General features: G+C 40.3%; 1 protein-coding gene across 10 annotated transcripts in view; it reads left to right on the top strand.

Moving 5' to 3' along the window:
- Window positions 1-21964, top strand: part of CLYBL (citramalyl-CoA lyase) — a 300028-nt gene that overhangs the window by 96434 nt on the left and 181630 nt on the right. The window contains exon 3 of one of the 10 annotated variants that reach the window (XM_072782509.1): window positions 10258-10358. The exons of 6 other annotated variants lie outside the window; for them this stretch is intronic. In XM_072782509.1, the coding sequence (XP_072638610.1) occupies window positions 10357-10358 (2 nt within the window). In that variant the 5' untranslated portion in view covers window positions 10258-10356. Of the gene's footprint in view, window positions 1-10257; window positions 10359-12936; window positions 13485-15319; window positions 15451-21964 lie in introns of those variants that run through there. 3 more of the 10 variants (XM_072782508.1, XM_072782506.1, XM_072782504.1) reach the window with 3 other exon arrangements.

The raw sequence follows: 21964 nt of genomic DNA, 5'->3' as shown, positions 1-21964 counted from the left end.
CTTAGACCCCATCCCTTCTCTGTTCTCAATCCCTGTGAGATCCCAGCCGTTGCCCCAGGTTTAAGTATGTGGTGTACTTAAACAGGTGGTGAATACCCGGCCAGCCTCGAGTCTCTCCTGAGTGCCAGAGCTCCAGGCTCCAGGGTCCAATTGCCCTCATTCTCATTGTGTAGTCCCCAGACAGCAGCAGCAGTGTGGTCTAGTCACTTGTTATAAATGTGAATTCTTGAGTCCATCCTGGTATGCCTGAATCAGAGATTCTGGGAGCAGGGCCCAAGAGTCTGTTGTTTGTTTGCTTGTTTGTTTGTTTTTTAAGAGTCTGTGTTTTGACGAGCCCCTGCGCCCCCCACCCCCCCCCCCAGCTGAATCTGTGGTTTGCTGAAGTCTCCAGATCACTGGCTACTCTACTTCACCTGGATGTCAGGTACCTGACTCTGGATTCCCCCATCTACCTTGTCCACCTTCTCTGTATCAGTCTTCAGCATCCATCCATCCATCCCTGTTCTCAGGCCACTGGGATCCTTTATCTACACAGTGGCCACAGTGATCCTTTAAAAATATAAGATAGATGATATTCCCTTGGCTTAAAACCCTCTAATTGTGCCCACTGCCCTTGAAATTAAATACAAACCTTTGCGCTGCTCAGGCCCTTCCTGCCAACACCTCTGGGTGCCTCCTCTGGTGTTCCCTCTCACTACCCCCCAGCTACCCACAGATCTCCTCTGTAGTGTATCTCCTAAATACTGAGCTCATTCTAGCCTGAGAGCCTTTGTACTTGCTACCCATTGCCTGTCCTGTCCTCCTGCAACCTTTCAGGTCCTCGGTGTTCCTCTATCATTCAAGTCTCAGCTCAGCTGTCCTTCCTCAAAGCATCGCTCTGCCCCTTTCCAGTGTGCCTTTCACACAAGCCACCATCCCCATCCCTCTTTCTCACACTGGTCACTTTCTGCTTAGCATTTAACACTGCAGTATTATCTTGTTTATTTATGACCTTACCCCACTCCTGCCACCACTACACTATAAACCCCAACAGGACAGAAAGTTGTCTGTCTTCTTCTCTAATGACTCCCTAATACCCAGCTGAGTGTTTGACACATTGCATGTGCGAGATAAATATTTGTTGAATTAACAAATAAAATTAGCTTTCTCCCTGCCTTTACCAGACCTTGGTCTTGTTGTTGCTGTCACAGGGCAGAGACACTCTCACTGGCAGACATGGATTTAGGCCTGTGGGGGTCATGGCCTGCTGGTCTAGAGCTTTCCTTTCCTTTCCTCTCCTTTCCTCTCCTCTCCTCTCCTCTCCTCTCCTCTCCTCTCCTCTCCTCTCCTCTCCTCCCCCTCTCCTCCCCTCTCCTCCCCTCTCCTCTCCCCTCTCCTCTCCCCTCTCCTTTCTCCTCTCCTTTCTCCTTTCCTTTCCTCTGTTTTTGTTTTTAATTAATCTTAACACTCAGCATTGGGCTCAAACTTACAACCCCGATATCAAGAGTCACATTCTTAGGGCACCTGGGTGGCTCAAGGTGGTTGGTTGGTTAAATGTCAGACTCTTGATTTCAGCTCAGGTCGTGATCTCAGGGTTCTGGGATCAAGCCCCATGTCAGGCTCCATCCATACTCAAGGGTTCTCATCCATACTTAAGGGTTCTGTCTCTCTCTCTTTTCTTCTGTCCCTCCCAGTGCTCACATGCATACGTGTACTCCCTCTTTATCTCTCTCTCTCTCTAATAAGTAATTCTTTAAAAAAAAAAAGAAAAGAAAAGAAAAGAAAAAAGAGTTGCATTCTCCACCCATTGAACCAGCAAGGTATCCCAGAGCTCCTTTTTTTTTTTTTTTTTTTTAAGATTTTACTTATTTATTCATGAGAGACACACAGAGAGAGGCAGAGACCTAGGCAGAGGGAGAAGCAGGCTCTCTGTGGGGAGCCTGATTCGGACCGACCCCAGGACTCTCCAGGATCATGCCCTGAGCCAAAGGCAGACACTCAACCACTGAGCCACCCAGGTTTCCCTTCCTTGTTTTTTAATACTCCTGGAGACCCTCTTTCATCTCTGTCTTTTCCAACCAGTAATTTTTCACTACACCCCTGTGATGCACATAATATATGGTCACTGTAATATTTATTAACTATAACAAAATGTCATCAAACTTAAACATTTAAAAGACTTTATATTAGGGGCACCTGGGTGGCTCAGTGGTTGAGCATCTGCCTTTGGCTCAGATCGTGGTGCCAGGGTATCTTTTAAAAAATATTTAAAAATAAATAAATAGATAAAAGACTTTATATTTAGAAGTTCACAATTTAATAATATTGAGTAAGGGAAGTCATACTATATACATACTATATAATTCTGTTTATTTGAAATCCAAAACCATGCTGTGTCAATCTGTGGTGGTATGAGTCAGGATGGTGGCTCTCCTTATTAGGGTGCTCTTACTGGGGAGTGCGTGAAGGTATCTTCCAGGTGCTGGAAATGTTCTATATCTTGATCTTGAGAATGAATATACATATATAATGTACATCAAGTGCATGGTTAAGGTTCGTACATCCTGTAGAAGCCATACCTCAAAAAACCTAAATAAGTAAAAATAAATACCTTCACAAAGGGTGGGGGAAGGAAATGTAGATGAACAGCTGTCTGGAATGAAGCAATATAAAGGTCTGGTAGAGCGTCCTCTGACTGCACTTGAGTAGCAGACCTCACCCTTATCTACCTTTAAATTGGTGGCTTGGGTTTTTCTTTGTTGTTTGTTTTTAAAGAAATTGGAGATTGGACAGTGTTTCTCTTTCCCCCCCAGAGGCCCAGAGCAATGTGGCCGGGTGCATTCTGGACTGGGCAGCATTAACATTTGTTCTTCCCAGGGACCGTCTGCTACTTTTCTCTGCCCCAGTGGAGCTGGAGGAATAATAAAGCTGTTATTATTTATACTGCACAGCATTTTTGTCAGTGGTCTTTGTCATTGAGAGTTATGAAGTCAATGGAGGGCACGAGGGAATTTGTGAGTTTTGTTTGTCTGCTTGTTTGTTTTAAAGATTTTATTTATTTACTTGAAAGAGAAGGAGAAAGGGAGAAAGCACAAGCAGAGGGAGAGGGAGAAGCGGACTCCCCGTGCCAAGCATGGAGCCCAATGTGGGGCTCAATCCTAGAACCCTGGGATCATGACCTAAGCTGAAGGCAAATGCTCAACTGACTGAGCTACCCAGGCATCCAATATATGAATTTTTAATATAGGTAAGGGAGAGAGGTAAAGGGGGGTTATTTTTCCAGGGATGTTACTTTTCCAGACACTTTCAGTTTTCCCACTCCTTTTCTTGGCCCTTTGTGCACTGTCCTTTTACACACATTTAAGATTTTACTTATTTATTTGGGAGGGAGGGAGGGAGCAAGAGCGAGCGAGAGCATGCTCACATGAGCAGGGGGACAGGGAAAGAGAGAGAGACAAGCAGACTTCCCATTGACCTGGGAGCCCAGTGCAGGGCTTGAGCCTAGTACCCCAAGACTATGACCTGAGCTGAAGTCAGATGTGTAGCCAACTGAGCCACTCAGGCACCACTAAATATCCTATTCTTTAAGGCAGAAAAGTACTTGTTGGGTTTCCAGAAGTGCAGGCCATGACTCAAACATCACACTTTCTCAGTCTCCAACTGCTGCACTTGGAAGGGAATCTTCTTCCTGCCTCCCTAACTTTCTCAAATTAGAGGCTGTTCTTTCTCTTCAGGGTTGCTGCCTTCTCGTTTCTTCCTGCTTCTTGGGGAATGTTAGCACACCAATTGAGCCCTTCTCTCTCCTGGTTTTTTTACTTCCTTCCCCTTTGTGGAATTCTTCTTCTCCACAGCCTACAAAGAGATTCTATACACATTGCTGTCAAAAATGAAGTAAAACATAAACTTACCTTTATGTCTACATCTTTAAGCCATTGACATGTGTCCTAACCTCTCTTGATCCCTAACTTCTTTGAGGAGTTGTCTGCATCCACCTTTCCTACATCCCACTAAGTGACATTGAATTCTCAGTCCATTAGAACCTATTTTATTCCCTTTAACTCTGCACCTGTCCCCTGAAGATCCCCTGCCTTTAGAATTGCCAGATCCAAGGCCTCATACTAGTTGACTCATACTAGTTTAATCCTCATACTAGTTGACTCTCTCTAGTTCTTGGTACTGTAGATCATGCCCTGCATCTCTAAATTCTCTCCTCCCTCTCCCCTGTATTGAAGATGCTAATCTCCCTAGATCTTCATCTTTATGTCTGAACATTCCTTCTTGTTTTCCTAAAAGGATTTTTCATCCTCCATTGGACCTAAAATCCTAATATTGCTCTCCTGGGTCATTTCCCTTGATGACGACATTCTTTTCCTTTATGATGGTCTCAGAATTTTATTTCAATCTAGATGTTAGTACAGCTCTTCTAAAGCCTGTATATACCAGTCTGGCTTCAGGAGGTTTCTAGAAAGTATACTGCCTAAATTTGAGTCTAAATAATGGCTCCATTTTAGCACTAACCATATTGTGGTGTGACTGCATGTCTGTCAATCCAACTAAAATTTGAATGCCACAAAGGCAAGACTTGTGTCTTTTCTATAGAATCTGTGCTTGATTGCTGCTGGTATGTGGGAATGCTGCTTGATTTTTTTAAATGTAAATTTAAATTTATATGAAATAATATACTCAGAGTTTCTCACTTCTCTTGAGTGCTCTGCCTGCTAGTTTGTTTTCAGTCTTTATCTTTCATTTTGTTTATTTTTTTAAAGATTTTATTTATTTATTCATGAAAGACAACAGAGAGAGAAGCAGAGACACAGGCAGAGGGAGAAGCAGGCTCCATGCAGGGAGCTCAGTGTGGGACTCGATCCCGGGACTCTGGGATCACTCCCTGAGCCCAAGCCAGATGCTCAACCAATGAGCCACCCAGGCGTCCCTTTATCTTTCATTTTAGCAATTTACCTCAAATGTCTGGTGATCTGTGGCTATCAGCCCATATTTAAGAATGAAGAGCTTAAGGACACCTGGGTGGCTCAGTCAGTTAAGCATCTGCCTTTAGCTCAGATCATGATCCCAGGGTCAAGGGTTCAGGGCCTCTATTCAGGCTCCCTACTCAGTGGGGAGCCTGCTTCTCCTCTCTCTGCTCTTCCCCTTCTCATGCTTACTCTTTCTTTCTTTCTTCTTTCTTTCTTTCTTTCTTTCTTTCTTTCTTTCTTTCTTTCTTTCTTTCTTTCTTTCTCTCAAATAAATAAATATTTTTAAAAAAGAGTAAGGAACTTAAAAATTGATAGGGAGTTCTTTTTGCATGCTAACTAATGGGCTTTGCTTCATGGAGGGTTATCAGATGGGGACCTGCCACCTTCACCAGGGGACTGACAAATATTAGTGTCTAGAGGGCCTGTTTCTCCTCTAACCTCTGGCTTACAGGAATAACCTGACTGCTAGCATTCTGGAAGCCAAGGAGGGGATGGATCCAAGGGGAATCCTCACCATTTCATAGCTGACTTTCACTTGGGCCCAGTTCTTACTCCCATGATTAACTCCTCGTGTTTTGTATCCACAAGTTGGAAGCTGGTTCAGTTTCTCTAGAGAGTTACTCCCTTTCCTTTATTAGCATGGGAAAATTAGTAGGGGCAGGGTCTTAGTGTTCTTTATACAGATTTATAAACAATTCTTTTGTTCATGCCCACAACCCTCCAATCATGGGTTGCAGGAAACTCAATTCCTCAGCATTTCCAGAGCTGTATTCTAGAAAGTCGCTGCATTTCTTTGGCCTGCCACACCTGTTTGGCCCCGGTATGTCAGGCAGTTCAGTAGCTAGTTTTTCACCTGTCGACTCACTATTTCCCAAATTTGTTGACATTTCTTTTTTTTTTTTTTAAGATTTTATTTATTTATTCATGAGAGACAGAGAGAGAGAGAGGCAGAGACACAGGCAGGGGGAGAAGCAGGCTCCATGCAAGGAGCCCGACGTGGGACTTGATCCCCGGTCTCCAGGACCACACCCTGGCCTGAAGGTGGCCCTAAACCGCTGAGCCACCCAGGCTGCCCAGTTGACATTTCTTAAAAGGGGTTTCTTCCATTGCATCTGGTACTGGGGATTCATACTCCTCCCCTTCAGTTGGGTTTTTGAAAGGAAATGGAATTAAATGCATGTTGATCTGGCATGTTTCAGCTTTTGATTTAGTATCCAGCCAACTGTATGAACATTTGTTAGTTTTTTAAAAAAATTATCTTGATTTTTGTTGTTGAGTTTTAGGAGTTCTGTATATATTCTGGATATTAATCCCTTATCAGATATAGAATTTGCAAATATTTTCTCCCATTCTGTCAGTTGCCTTTTTGCTGTTTATATCTTTTGATGCACAAAATTCTTTACATTATTGAATTTGATAAATGATTTTCCTACATCTTTTGAGATGTTCAGAAGACTTAAGTAATTTGTTAGTGAACTATATACTAATATACTTTCTAATGTTATTACTGGTATGAAACCATTTTTTTTTCATTTTTTTATTTGGTTTGCTAAAATTCAGGAATTTTGCATTTATGCCTTAAGTGAGACTGGTAATTTTCTTGTATTCACCTTCTTTGGTTTTATTTTTTTTATTTTTTATTTTTTCCTTCTTTGGTTTTATACTCTCTTCAAATATATTGTGAAGAATTGTTGAGCACCTTTCCCTCATTCTTTTCTGTGAAAGTTTGTATAAAATACGAATATTCTGTTGCTAGTAATTATCTGTACAACTTGTGTATGTGTATATCTTGACTATTAATTCAGTATGTTTAATAGCATGATTTCTTCAGGTTTCCCGGTTCTTATTGAGTCCCTTTTAGTTGCTTATATTTATCTAGGAAATTGTTCACATTGTCGGTTTTCAGACTTATTGCCACAAGGTTGTTTCTAGCAATCTCTTAGTCTCTTTTGTACCTACCTGTAGGTTTAGGGTTTTGTGGTTTTTTTTTTTTTTTTCATTTTTTTTTTAAAGATTTTATTTATTTATTCATGATAGTCACACAGAGAGAGACAGAGAGGCAGAGACACAGGCAGAGGGAGAAGCAGGCTCCATGCACCGGGAGCCCGATGTGGGATTCGATCCCGGGTCTCCAGGATCACGCCCCGGGCCAAAGGCAGGCGCCAAACCGCTGCGCCACCCAGGGATCCCTTTTTTTTCATTTTTTAAAAATGTTATTTGAGAGAGAGAGAGAAAGAGCATGAACCGTGGAGGGACAGAGTGAGAAGCTGACTCCTGGCTAGGCCGAGCCGGGAGCCGGGGGGGGGGGGGGGGGGGGGGGGGGGGCTCTATCACAGGACGCTGGGATCATGACCTGAGCCAAAGCAGATGCTTAACTGACTGAACCACCCAGATGCCCCTGTTTTTGGTTTTTTTTTTTTTTTTTTCATTTCTAATATTATTTATTTGAAATTTTTTTTTTCTTCAGAGAGAGAGAGTGAGTACTCATGGTTGGGGAGGGGCAAAGGGGGAGAGAGAGAGAAGGAGGGAGAGAGTGAATCTTAAGCAGGCTCCACACCCAGCACAGAGCCCTACATGGGGCTCCATCTCATGTCCCTGAGACAACCTGAGCCAAAATTAAGAGTTGGATGCTTAGCTGACTGAGCTACCCAGGTGCACCCAAATTTTTGTCTTTTAGACCTATCAGTTTCTGCCCTTGAATTTGTTATTACTTCTGTACTTCTGGTAATTTGCATCTATTTCAGATGTCTATAGTTTAAGGAATACTATGTCTTTCTAATAAAGTAATCTTTTGTCATTATCTAATGATATATTTTTTATCCCTAAGGATGTTTTTTGCCTTAATTTCTATCTTGTTTGATATTAACATTAATTAATTCAGTCATTCAGGGATGCCTGGGTGGCTTAAGCAGTTGAGAGTCTTGCCTTTGGCTCAGGGGATCTGGGGGATCTCCCTGCAGGGAGCCTGCTTCTCCCTTTGCTTTTGTCTCTGCCTCTCTCACTGTCTCTCATGAATAAATAAATAAAATTTTTAAAAAATTCAGTCATTAATTCAGCAATGACTATCAAGAAAGAACCTAATCTATGCCAGGCATATCATGACCGGAACAGGGCAGTGTCCCCTGACCATCCTTATCATCATATATAAATTTTTTAACTTTCAGCCTTATGTTTTAATGTATCTCTTTTAAACAGTATTTAATTGATTAATTTTTGTTTTTCTTAGCGTTTATTTTCTTTTAACAGGGATATTTAATGTGTTTACATTTGTTGTGTTTACTTACAGAAATTTATTTTTGCTGCCTTTTTTGAAAAAAAGATTTTATCTTTAAATAATCTCTACACCCAAGTTGAGGAGATCCCAACCCTGGGATCAAGAGCAGTATGCTTCACCAACTGAGCCAGCCAGCAGCTTTCTTTTTTTTTTTTTTTTTCACTTTTTTAATGTACCATTGTCTTTGCTTTATTTTCCTTCATTTTCTGCTTTTAATTGGATTTACTTAGCTTTATTCCTTCGATTTTGTTTATGTTGATTTACAAATTACATATTCTAGTTTTTTCTTTTGGCGATTACTTTTATAATTTTAATATGTATATTTGATTTAACAAAATCTAAAGTTAACTGATAAATCTCTATTCTCCTTCTGAACAAAGTGTTCTAAAATATTTTTTTTGTTCTAAAATATTTTAGCTTTGATATATACCCCTAGTCTTTCATGTCCTCTAATACATTATCAGAGCCTACTACTTATTTTCTTGTTTTATTTTGTTTTCTTAGTCCTTTGTTTCAAGTGAGATGACATTATTATTGCTGCTGCTGTTCTAAAAGGCTCTTTTAGATTTAGTTACCTATTTGCAACCTCTTGGCTCATCATTGTTTCTTGGATCCCACTCCCTTCTTCTAGACTCGGCCTCGTGTATTATGAAATATATTTCTGGTTACTTTGTTTGCTCAGAGAAAGTATGAGAGTTGTAACTTCTTTTACTCTATGTTTGTCTGAAAAATGTATTTATTTTACCCCTATCTTGAATGATAGCTTAGTTGAATTCAAGACAAAAAGTTATTCTCCTTTAATACTTCGAAAATATTTTTCCATTATTTGGGGTTTTTTGCTACTGGGGAACAGTATATTGTACAACAAAACATGTTTTTTCTTCATGAGTATTTAGTCTTTTCTGGATTTTTGTTTTTGTTTTGTTGTGGTTTTCTTATTTAGGTATTCTATAGGTTCACTGCCATATGTTTTAGTGTTGATTTGTGTTTAGGTCATGACTGCTTCTTCATTCTGAAAACTTAAACATTTCAGTTCTGAAAAATAGAAGTCATGAATCCTCATTCTATTCTCTCTTAGATATACTCATTTTGCCCTTTTTGTTTCCTATCTTCATGACTTTTCTTTTTTTCTTTTTGCATTTTTAAGCCACTCCTGTTTTTTAGTAGTATTCAATTTTTATCTATCTTCATGATTTCTGTCACCTACCTGTCTGTGCCATATTCTGTATGATTTCCTTTTATCCATCCTATAGCTTACTATCTGATAAGAGAAGCAAAAACTACTGTTGTGCTTATTAATTTCATGACTCTATTTTTTCCTTAAAGGAAATCAAATGCTATTTGATTCTCTTTCAGATTTTTATTTTCAGTACTGTCCCTTTTTTTTTTTAATAGTTACTATTCCTTCTTGGATCACTTTAATAACTTCAAACATATATTTCAGATTCCTCCTTAGGTTTTCACCTATTTCTAGTTCCCAGGTACCTAGTTACCCTTGCATTGTACTTGCTTACTGTCCCACCTGGTGGCTTATTTCTTCACATAATTGGAACTCTCTATTTTAAGCTCATCTTCAGCAGGGGTGTTTTTATCTCCAGGAGTCCAAGTGCCCTGGACTGTGGATATATTCTTGCAGCACTGCTTTGCATTTTTTCTACTATACACCAAGACTTAGTTGTTTCAGGGTCTTGAATTCAAGTTAATTTTAATTTCTTTATGTGTAACATCCAGGTGGTATAAACTTAATGCCTGCACTGCCCCTAATCCTTGTGCCAGGACTGATATCCCTCTGTGGCTACAACGTCAGTTCCAGGAGTTCCAGCCCTGGAATTCCTGCTCTTTCAGCACTTGAAGATTTCCCTTTACTTTTTCTTTCAATCTCAGCTATACATTTAACCTTAAAAACACACATATATATATATATTTTTTTTTTTTGCTTTATATTATCCAATATATCTCTGTATTTTAAGTGGGAGTGGGTTCTGCATCAACTCAGCTTGCCATAAACCTATTCATCTTTGTACTCCTCAGCCCAGAAGAGTAACTAGTCTGTACCAGATGTTTGATGACTGATTGACTGACTGACTGGATAAATGAATGAATGGATGAGTTTCTCACCTCTGGAAGCAAATGTAAGCAATGTTCCAGTGAGTAACAACCCCTGTCTCTCCAGGGGCATTGGAATAAGTGGAATTTACCTTTTTTTCTTCTTTTTAAATTTATTTTTTATTTTTTATTTTATGTTTTTAAATTTTATTTATTTATTCATGAGAGACACAGAGAGGGGCAGAGACACAGGCAGAGGGAGAAGCAGGCTCCCTGCAGGGAGCCTAACGTGGGACTCGATCCCAGGTCTCCAGGATCACACCCTGGGCTAAAGGCGGCGCTAAACCGCTGAGCCACCCAGGCTACCCCTTTTCCTTTTTTTTAGAATTTACTTTTCTATGAGGATGTAAGTTCCCCGTAAACAAAATGAAGAAGAGAATAGGACTTCTTATGTGTTTTTTCTGTAAGTTCTGGAACAATGGGAACATTTAACTGCCTTCTACTAGTTGATATCCAAAGATGGAGGGAAAGTGGGCTGAGGAATGAGTGCTCATATCGTTTGCTATCCTTCGCTGTGGCCCCATACTGCACTGCATGCTTACCAAGAGGAGAGATTGAAGAATTGCAGAGAACAGGACGCTGGGCCAGTTTAGTTCCCCTTCTCTCCACTGTTTTAAGAAAAGCGTGCTTTTGATGAGCTATAGCTGTGGGCTCTTGTTTTCCTTCTTATGTCAGCCACCTTTGTTAGAAGCTGGTTATTGATGCCATGCCCTGTTTTAATTCACACTTCTCTGCTAATCAATTACAGCGTTTATCCATTAATCAGGCATTCTGACAGAGTCAATAACTGCTTTTTTAAGGATTTTGTGAGGGGCTGCACACTATCCAGCAAGGAAACACATTCAGGAGTGCACTTTAAAACAGTGTGGCTTTCCCAGGCTGGTGGACTTCCGGAGCAATAAACATCTAGTGGGGATTTCATATGGTGGTTTTTTAATACATTTGGTTGATGGGATTTTCTCACTGAACACTTCATTAGCAGGGCTCAACATTAGTGAAGTGTGGACAGGTGTACCTCTGTTTAAGAAAAACAGAAACATCAAAAGGTAATTATTCCCATCATGTATAAATGACTGCATTCACCTAAAAGTAGCATTAAATCATGAACTTCCTTCACTCATAATAAGTGTAACAATATCTTCTTGGCAGTGGGGTTTGAGAGCAAAGAAACTGAAAGCCAAAATGTTTGGAGCTGCTACTAGATGAAAGCCAATCCAAAACTTAGAGCAAATATGTCTATAATTACAATGTGAGTCAAGAGGAAAATATTTTATAAACAAAAGCTGAGTTTATAAACAAATTTCCTGAAGCCAATCTTTTACATAGAGTGTTTTAAACCTTTGTATACATGTATTCATACATTTAAGTACTCCTAGAGCTTTATAATTTGTTATAGCATATTCACATGTTATAAAGTGTCATGGAAATTAAACTTTCCCTTTTAGCAAGGGTAAGAAACAGAGGTGGCAAGGTTTAATTGGAGAGTTACAGTTTGGGTAGTTAAGTTTACCGCACATAATGATGGTAACAGGTTTCAGTGATCTTTTTTTTTTTTTTTTATGACAGATGTACCAACATTTAATTGTTTTTCATCAAGGGTGGAGAGAAAAGACACTTCTGTAGATTTTTCAATTCTCCTATGTGTCACTTAGCTGTCCTCACCATTGTCTAAGCTCCTTTCTCTCATCCTTTTTGCTGCAATGAGTTGTGTCATTCCCTCATGATCAGCACTTTTGTTGTCTTTGTTTTTTGCTGTACCTCAGAAGTCCATCTTTTCTTTCATCTCCTTCCCATTCATGCATGAGGGAACAGTTGTGCCCTGTTGTGGGGATGTTCCGCTGGGTTTCAAACAGTAGGGTTTCTTTTTATTCTCTTCTAAGTAGTACAATGGGGCTGAATGTCTGTTGCAGAATGCACACACTAATATGCCAGGTTATTTGGTTTCTAAGAAGTCAATAAAAATACTACATTTAGTCTCAGCCTTTGGCTTGCTTTTTCCCTGTTTGCCTTTCATGTCTTCGGTTATAAATCTGTTTGTTTGTTTCTGATTATGAAATATAATCTTCCATATTAAATCAAAGCATGGAATCAACAAACAGAAAAATGTTCCTGTCGGTGGAGTATTTTCACACTAGCAGATTTGGCAGTCTGCGCCCTCCCTTGATAAGAGCCTTGAAACAGCCGCCAGAGCTAATTAATGGTAGCTAAACTCAGAGTGAAGGAAAAAAAGAGTGGATCACAAGTTGGTCTTGGCAGAACTTTCCAGTGTGAGAAAGTACCACATCTCTGCATTTAGAGGTTTGCAACTTTGGCTATTTTCCCCCAAGTCACCTTGCTTGATTGTTGTTTTATGGGGGAGGTAAGTATGAGCATGAGTGTGTATACTGTTATAAACACAGACCCAAAGTCCATCCCAGCAGTAAAAGGCTAAAGACATAAAAAGCTAGAGATGTCTTAAGACACTTTGTTCTCATATTCAGGAACAATCTTCAAAATCCTCCTTAATGAGGTCATAAAAGAAAAAAATGGAACAAGTGTTCCTTGTGTATCTCACTAGGGCATGCCATCAGGGTCACTTGCCACCAGTATCCTATTTAAAAAGGGATTGGGGTAGTTCAATCAAGCATTGCATTAAGAGAGAGACTTTGATTAATTCCTTCTCTTTTCTTTTGTGCCACAGATAATTTCAGTAAATTTGTGATACTTTCTGCTTAGCCATTGCTGAGGCTTAAAGTTCTTGATGCGTCATGCTGAGTATTAGCATTTATCGGGCCTACTTGGCGATGGTGAAGAGGAGTGTATGCTCCAGACAGCTCTCTAATCTTTGACAAGCAGGGCTGGTCTTTAAACATGACCATTATCTGAGATCTTAGCGTAGGGAAGTTTCTACTCTCAGGTTGGTGGAAAGAAATCTTGGTAAAAGAAGGAAAAAGACTCAACAGTAAGGAAGATGGTGATTTATCACGGTTAACTTTTTTAAAGGTACTGGATCTGCCTCTTAACTCAGAAACGCACAGCTTGGGTAAGTTTCAGGGATGGCTCTCAAAGGAAACAAAAGCAAGAAAGGGACAAGTAAGTCCTACCACTGTGTGCTTTCACTGAGGCTGCTGTGGGGGGAGTTGCAGATTGGCCCCCGCGATGGTCAGGATCAGGTAGGAAATTGGATTCTATTGTCATTTGTTTTCTCTTATTTACCAACTTTGTTTGTTGAGAGGCCATCGGAGATATGAAGGGTCATTTAGCACTATGCTGCAGAAACCCAGGGTTGAATATTGTTAACTCTTTCGGTTGTTTTGACCTAGTAGCAAATTAGGGTATATTTCAAGCACTTAGTTAAAAAAAACTCAAGCACATACCTATTGTATTTTTTATAAGCTGATTTCGAAAGGGTGTATCGTGTTTACTTTATTGCAAATGCAAGGTCTGTTAGGTGTCTGTATATTTAGGTGTCATTGAAAAGTTGGATTTGGGTTCTGATGGACTGGAACGGCTCCCAGGGGCCATTGTGATGGTGTGTAAATCCCTTTTTGTTTGTGGGTTTACTCACTGGACGCACTAGATCGGCTCTCTTAGGGCTGCTGCTTTCTGTTCTGATAATTCAGTCACCGCACATGCGCATGAAGGCAACAGGTTAATAGTTTTAAGAAGATAGTTTTAGATGTGTGTGCAGATAGAATCTCTTTGCTTCCAGTTAAAACATTTGTTTTCAGCTAAAGTGAGGTAGTTGTATTTATTTTCATGAATTCATACATCAGATGTGTTTTTATTAAGGCAAGTTAAGGCAAGATTTTAGAATTAATTTTAAAGTACATCTTATGACAATTACTACTGTCCTGCTAAAGATTTAATAGCCAATCATAAGAGTTTTTTAAATTATTAGTTTAAAATGAATAAGATATTAGATTTCTCATAGATTCTCTTTTGGTATTGTTTCCAGATTAAACACCAAAGCTGAACTTATTCATTCATTCATCGAATACTAATTATTAAACTCCTACTTTATGCTAGGCTCATAGAATTACAGCAGCATTGTTATCATTGTCAATATAATTGGTTTTTAACTCATTTCTACAGTGATTATTATAAATTGTGGAAACCTCTAAGTATTTAGTTTTTGATAATCAGCTTTAACTGTGGGAGTGAACATGTTCTCTGTGAAGCATGTCTGTGAATAGATTACTCAGGCCTGACCATAGTTCTTGGAATACTAACCAAAGTTGCATGCTTGATAGATGTTTTCTTTTTGTCTCTTTCAAAAAAAAAATTTTAAAGTTTATTTATTTCATTATGTAATCTCTACACCCAGTGTGGGGCTTGAACTCACAACCCTGAGATCAAGAGTTGTGTGCTCTCCTGACTGAACTAGCCAAGTGCTCAAGTAGATTTTTTCATATTTGAAACTGTAAAGAGCCATGGAGGCAGAGTAGTGTCATGAAAAAGATAAAGGCTGTCACTTACTTTTTTTTATCTGAAAGGGAAAAGCCACTAAGTCAAGACAGTGTGAGAATAAGTTCTCCGATTGTGGTGAAGGAACCAACACAGGGCTTTGCTCACAGTGACTCCTCTGTGAGTGCCCCACCCCCTGCTTATTCCCAAGAAATAGGTATCTACAGGGCATCCAGTGTTTGCAGTCTGATTCCCATCATGCATGTTGAGGGTCAGAAAGTTACTTAGTCATGCTTTCTCTGTGCCACCAAAAATGGTGTGAAGATGTCCATTTGGAACCTCACACTGTAGAAAATCCTCAAAGACTCAGGTTCAGGGAATACCTGCTTCATTTGCTTTATATGAAACACAATTGCATACATTTTGGTATTCCCTACAATGGAAATACTCTAAATGCTGCTTTTTTACACAAAATCAGCATGATAATTGCTGAGAAGAAAGAAGTCACAGCCTTTACTTTCTCAACAAAATCAAGCCTTCCACCACATTTCTTCCAGGGTTGCAGGTTCTTTTTTGGATAAAGGTCTCACAGGGCAGACTGTCTTCTCATATAATCGGAGGACTATGATCCTCTGGACTCCTCATCTTCAGAAACCAAGTGGGAAAAAAATTGATGAACACAAGCACGTTTCAGCCTCCTTCAGACCTCCTTATGGTCAAATCTGGGATCCAGTAAGTAGCAAAAATAGGTCACCTAGCAAATGAGCTATTTCCTTTGAAACATAATGCAAGTGAGAGATCTGGGCTTAAACATAGACCTAGTTCTCTCTCCCATAGCTAATGTATAATAAATACAAACTGAAGAAAATTATCCTTTTAACCTTATGATAGATATCACAGGGAATGATACCATTGCCTTTATTTACAGAGGATATTAGGATTGATATTGCAGGTTCCATTATACTGCTTTTCATGTGTTTTATGATGAGAATTCCTCAAAATCCATTCAGTATAAATTGGAACCTTCTCAATACTTAATTAAAACCTAGAAGCTTGAGGATCCCTGGGTCCCCCAGCGGTTTGGCGCCTGCCTTTGGCCCAGGGCACAATCTTGGAGTCCTGGGATTGAGTCCTGTGTTGGGCTCCTGACATGGAGCCTGCTTCTCCCTCTGCCTGTGTCTCTGCTTCTCTCTCTCTCTCTCTATGTCTATCATGAATAAATTAATAAAATCTTAAAAAAAAAACTTAGCTTTTTTGAGATATTCAAGACAGTTGTTTGTTCTGCTTTGGAATGCTGAAAACTTTCTGCATAAATAGTGCTTTGCTATTAGAGCTAGAAAAAAGCATAATGACAAGGACCATCTCATTGTTTTCTTCTTGTAGATCAAGTTGAAGGACTGTATTACGTGTTCTCACTCATTAATAATTGGAAACAAGTAGCACTGAAAAGAATGATTCAAAAAAAACTTTTTTTAAAGATTTTATTTATTTATTTATTCACAAGAGACGGGGAGAGAGAGAGAGAGAGAGAGAAAGAGGCATAGGCAGAGGGAGAAGCAGACTCCATGCAGGGAGCCTGACATGGGACTTGATCCCGGGTCTCCAGGATCAGGCCCTGGGCTGAAGGCGGCACTAAACTGCTGAGCCACCCGGGCTGCCCGAAAAAAATGATTCATACTGATTTTTCTTGTCTTTTCAAAATGTGAACCCTAGATGAGAGAGTGTGTTTTTGTGTGCTGTCAGTATGCCTTATATATTGCTGGTGACCAGCAAATGTACTCAGTCATTTATATGAAGATAATATATGTGTGATCTTAGCCAAAAGGCCCTCCACTTATATGTCAATTGCTAAGCCTGTCTTTAATGGCCTTTTAGATTGGACTCCTTTTTTTGTTTTGTTTTTTAAAGATTTTTATTTATTCATTCATGAGGGACACACAGAAAAAGGCAGAGACATAGGCAGAAGCAGGCTCCATGCAGGGGCCCCGATGTGGGACTCGATCCTGAGACTCCAGGATCATGCCCTGGGCTGAAGGCAGGTGCTAAACTGCTAAGCCACCCATGCATCCCTAGATTGGACTCCTTTTTCAGCCATCTGCTTGAACCAATTATGCTTTAAGGAAAAGACACAGGAAGTGTCTTTGATTGATGTTACTTACTGTAAATGTGTCTCTGAAGCACAGTTTCATCTGGTCAGTAAGATGTCTGCCTTTGGATACATGGGTCTGTTTTGACTGAATATCCTCAGAGTTTGATGAGCTCTTGAAATGTGCATAAATAGGATAGGAAAGAGAAACCATGAAGATACATCGCCAGCCCTTCCCTCCCCTCCAGAGGGAACCAAAGAAAAGTGCAGATGGCCATTGGCCCATGGACTAGACACTCCAAAGTCATTGAACTATTCTTTTTATTTCTGTCGGTTAACAACATATAATTTTCTTCTGTTTACAAAAGTTTACAAAAAAGGAGAAAGAAGAGCACTGCATCCTGGACCACTGTCAGCTTGTACTTGAGTGTTTTGCATGTATGACTGTCTCGACCCCTAGATGCCACTGCACCCCACTCCCTGCGCCAATCAGTGCTTTGTTACTATTGTCAGTGTTGTTGCCAGACCAGCCCCTGGCTGGACAGTGGCAGGGCCTGGAGTGCTATCTTTCTGGGAGCCTGTCACCATAGCTGTGGATCTCAAGCTACACCAGCAGGTATTCAAGAAACTGACCTCCTAGTTGGGCAGTGAAGGTGTCACATTCCTGCTTTAATGTGTTCCATCCAGTATCTGGGTCTACCTCTTGCAGTTTGACTAATGTATGTAGTAGAACTGGTCTGCATCAGTCTGCAGGTGCATGGACAGTGTGGCAGGCCTGGTGGCAAGCAGGAGGCACAGCAAATGGGCCCTATGGGGGCAGCCCCAGCACCAGCCAAGTCTGCACAGAGAGCAGTTGGCTACATCACTGATCTCTTTGTTAGTTAGGATCAAGGATTGTCACTTGAAGCACTTGCCCCTTTGTCTTTCCTCAGTACAGGCCATACTAGGTTGAAGAGGAGGGGCAAAGTGGTTCTCTACCCATGCAGGGATGGGTGGGACTGGGGGACAGGGCAGCTTCTGAGCAGTAGTTTGTAGAAGGAATGGCGACACATGGGCCCCAGAGCCCAGGGAGCAGCAGAGCAGCCCAAGATGATTCTGTAGGGAAGCCAAGGTACAAAGGCTACAGCCTGGAGTCTCAGTGGAGAAGACCATGGAACCCATAACTAGGAGCCTGAGAGAGGACCCCTCCCCCAGGAGCCCCAGAGCAAGCTCCTCTGGTCAGGGTTCAGGAAGGAGGGTCATGGATTTGTAGTACTTTGTTAGTATAGGCCAGATACTGGCAGGTTGCGCCATAATAAGAAAAATAAACAAGGATGAAAAGTTATGTGGATTAATACAGTCAAAATAGGGCTAGCAAAGCCTGCTTTAAAAGTTGAAGGTGAGGCAGCCCGGTGGCTCAGCGGTTTAGTGCCGCCTTCAGCCCAGGGCCTGATCCTGGAGACCCAGTATCAAGTCCCACGTCGGGTTCCCTGCATGGAGCCTGCTTCTCTCTCTGCCTGTGTCTCTGCCTCTGTGTGTGTGTGTGTGTGTGTGTCAGGAATAAATAAATAAAATCTTTTTAAAAATTATTTAAAAAAAATAAAAGTTGAAGGTGACTTGGGGCACCTGGGTGGCTCAGTGGTTGAGCATCTGCCTTTGGCTCAGGTCATGATCCTGGAGTCCTGGGATGGGGAGCCTGCTTCTCTCTCTGCCTGCGTCTCTGCCTCTCTCTGTGTCTCTCATGAGTAAATAAATAAAATCTTTTTTAAAAAGTTGGAGATGACTTTAATTTCTTAAATAAAAAGCCTAGCAGTGGACTGGCTTGCTTTCAAAAAAAGGATGCCGGGGAGGGGAGGAGAATGCCTCAAAGCATTGAAATAAAACTTACTGGTGATTCCACCAAAAGAATGGAAACATTCGCTGTTGATTAGGCTGATAGGTGATGGATTCAGATGGTGATACAAGGATTCAGACGCATGTAAAGATAGAGGTTATGAGGTGAGGGAGTGCTAGCAGGAGAGTGTGGATGCACATTTGTAATGCACAGGGTGTGGGGCGACATGGACAGTGGCAATACTGGGTGATGGAGGGGGTGCAGGGAGAAGAGAACGGAGAAATCTCCTGAGAAAAAAAGGTCTGTGCTGGCACTTCTAACTTCTTTGTTTTCTTGCTAAGGAGTAAACTGAATAACAGACTTCCCACAATGCGGTTTCACATTGCTTTAGCTTTTCAGGAACCAGTACTTCAGTTTTTTAGTGAGAACTGTCACTATGCTCCTCTGTTGGAGGCTATTGGGATGACATATTTTGAAGCACAGGAAGTGTAGGTACTCTTGCATGAATAGTACCAATGGCTATGCATTTTAACAGTATATTCTGTTGGGGCTTCACTTTTATTAAGAGTATATAGTTGTTTCTTTTCTTTCTTTTTTCTTTGTTCTGTATATAATATATAAAAACTCCCATCTTCCAGACCACATTGTTTTAAGGATTTCAGCATTATGTGGCATTTTAAAGGTGTTATCTTCTTTTTTCTCTTTTCAGAGAGAAATTGATTTCCTGTGTATTTTAAGCTATATCCACAGGAGGATTATGATAATGAGTCATTGTTTTGTAATTTTGCTATTTTAAGTGAGTTTAAAATAAAACCTGTGGCTAGTTCATGATCACTGGGAACATATCCATAAACCTTAGATGCTATAAATATGTTGAGAGCTTAAAAGTAGAGTTAAATATGAAAATAGAGTGTTGTAATAAAAAAGGTTTTCATTACCTTCACCCTTCCTATCAACAGGACAATTTTATATTTCACCCAAAGATATTTAAGAATACATCATCTTCCTCAGAAATCTCTTTTGAGTATGAGGCACCTGGTTGGCTCAGTTAGTGGAGTGTGCAACTCATGATCTCGAGGTTGTGTGTTTGAGTCCCACATTGGGTACAGAGATTACTTAAAAATAAAATCTTTAGGGGCACCTGGGTGGCTTAGTTGGTTAAGCATCTGCCTTTGGCTCAGTCATGATTACTGGGGTCCTGAGATAGAGCCCAATATTGGGCTCCCTGCTCAGCGGGGAGTCTGCTTCTCCCTCTACTTCTGCCCTCCCTCTACCTCTCTTTCTCAAATAAATAAATAAAATCTTTTTTAAAAAATAAAATCTTTTAAAAAAAGGAAAAAAAGAAATTTCCTGCCTATGTATCACTGTTTTCTATTTGAATGATTAACATATGCACATTAGTTAGTAGGCAAATAGTATAATTTTATTTGTTCTTCCAATTCTCTACAAATAATTATTATCACTGTCATACAGTTAAGGAAGGGAAATTTATACAAAGCTAATTTAAGATACTTGGTTTTCGCACCCATTTATTTACACATTTATAAATTTAATTATCATCTACTGTATGCCTGGTATAGTGCCAGGGTCAGCAACAAGGCTGCTTTCTAAAATCACAACTCCCTAAAATCATGGCTCTTGGGCAGCCCTGGTGGCGCAGCGGTTTAGCACCGCCTGCAGCCCAGGGTGTGATCCTGAAGACCTCGGATCGGGTCCCACGTTGGGCTCCCTGCACGGAGCTTCTCCCTCTGCCTGTGTCTCTGCCTCTCTCTCTCTCTGTGTCTCTCATGAATAAATAAATAAAATCTTTAAAAATAATAATAATAAAATAAAATAAAATCATGGCTCTTAAAATCAGTTCTTTATCTCTGTTTTCACCCCTCCAATATTCTCTTCTACCTTATCATTGTTATCAAAGCTTTGTGTTAATTTTTAAGATTTTGTAATCCCAGTGACGTGTAATATGCAGTAGGTATGGTCAGAGAAGAGAAATCTTTAAGAAATTTTAATTACGAGGTGTGGGGGGGATGACTCTAGCAGAGAAATGATCAGACTTGTCCATATAGAGATGGAGGGTTGCTCAGGCTGAACTGAGACCCTGTTGTGACTGAAACTCTTTCTACTTTATTGTTCAAATTACTGCCGTGACTTCCTTCCCTCTCCTCATTTGCCTATTCCTCTTGCTTTTTTATCTTCTGTGTTACCAGTGTACAACATAGTGGTGTTTAACTACTTCCTGAAAGCATTATTAGTCATCAGGAGCACTAGTTCGTTATGGATGTAGATAAATGGGTAGTCAGCCCATCAACTACGAGTTGGACTAATTTGGAAAATATGGTTCCTTCCCTCCAAAGAAACTGCTTATACTCCTTTGGACACTTCAGTAAAATAACTATGTGCATTTCCCCATTCATTATGAACAACTAGAATCAGGGTGTCCCGCTTGATGCTAGAACTGGAATTTAATTCACAATGGCAAAGAAGCTTTACCTAGAATGTCTGTCCACAGGAAAGGAGGGGGAAAGGCCTTACAACTTCCCTCTCCCTTTCCGTTTTTGGTGAGCCTTCGACTTTTCTTCCTTGTGATTATTATTGAGTAGAATGTAACCCCAAATCTTTCACCAGATGTTGCCTCACCATCTTAAAGGGAAGAAGAAAATTATAATGGATGTTTTGAATGTGCTCAACTTTTGTTTTGTTCAGAGCCAAACTGAATGAGGCAAAGAAGTTAAAATCTTTTCTTGTTCCATCTGAGTAAGCATGAAAACCTACAATCCTTAATCTTTTAAAAGAAAAATAACCCTCCTCTGTTTGTGGGATTTCTGATTCATTTCTTCCACCCTGCTCCCCTGTGCTGCATTTTTGTAGTCAAATTCTGTCTGGACTTTTGTGAGCCAATAACCTCCCTCCTCACCCCACTCCCCTCTCCTCCCCCACCTCTACCCTATGATCACACAAAGAGCAGGGAGCCCACAAAAGAGTGAGTTTCTGGGTTTTGTATTTAAAAGGAGGATGAAATTCTGGTAGACTTAGGAACACAAAACTGATTTGTTAAAACTTTACCAAAAAAGAAGTTTTTTGGCCTCAGGATACGGGGAATAAGGAAAGTGGGAGAAATTGAGGTTTTGTTTTTTTTTTAAATGCCACAAACAAGTGAATATAACATACTTTTTGTGATTCAACACTAAGTTGACTTTAGTGTAGCACAAGCTAGTTGGTGTGGTAGCAACTTCAAACCTCCAAAGTTAGCAAGTAATATAAAAAAAAAACGAGAATCCCATGGGAGGGCAGTGGGGAGCCCTGGAAACTTTGTATTTGTTGATATCTCTGAATAATAAACAGGGCTG

The sequence above is a fragment of the Canis lupus genome, chromosome 17, assembly GCF_048164855.1.
Source record: "Canis lupus baileyi chromosome 17, mCanLup2.hap1, whole genome shotgun sequence".
Classification (NCBI taxonomy): domain Eukaryota; kingdom Metazoa; phylum Chordata; class Mammalia; order Carnivora; family Canidae; genus Canis; species Canis lupus.
This window is presented reverse-complemented; position numbering and strand designations above follow the sequence as displayed.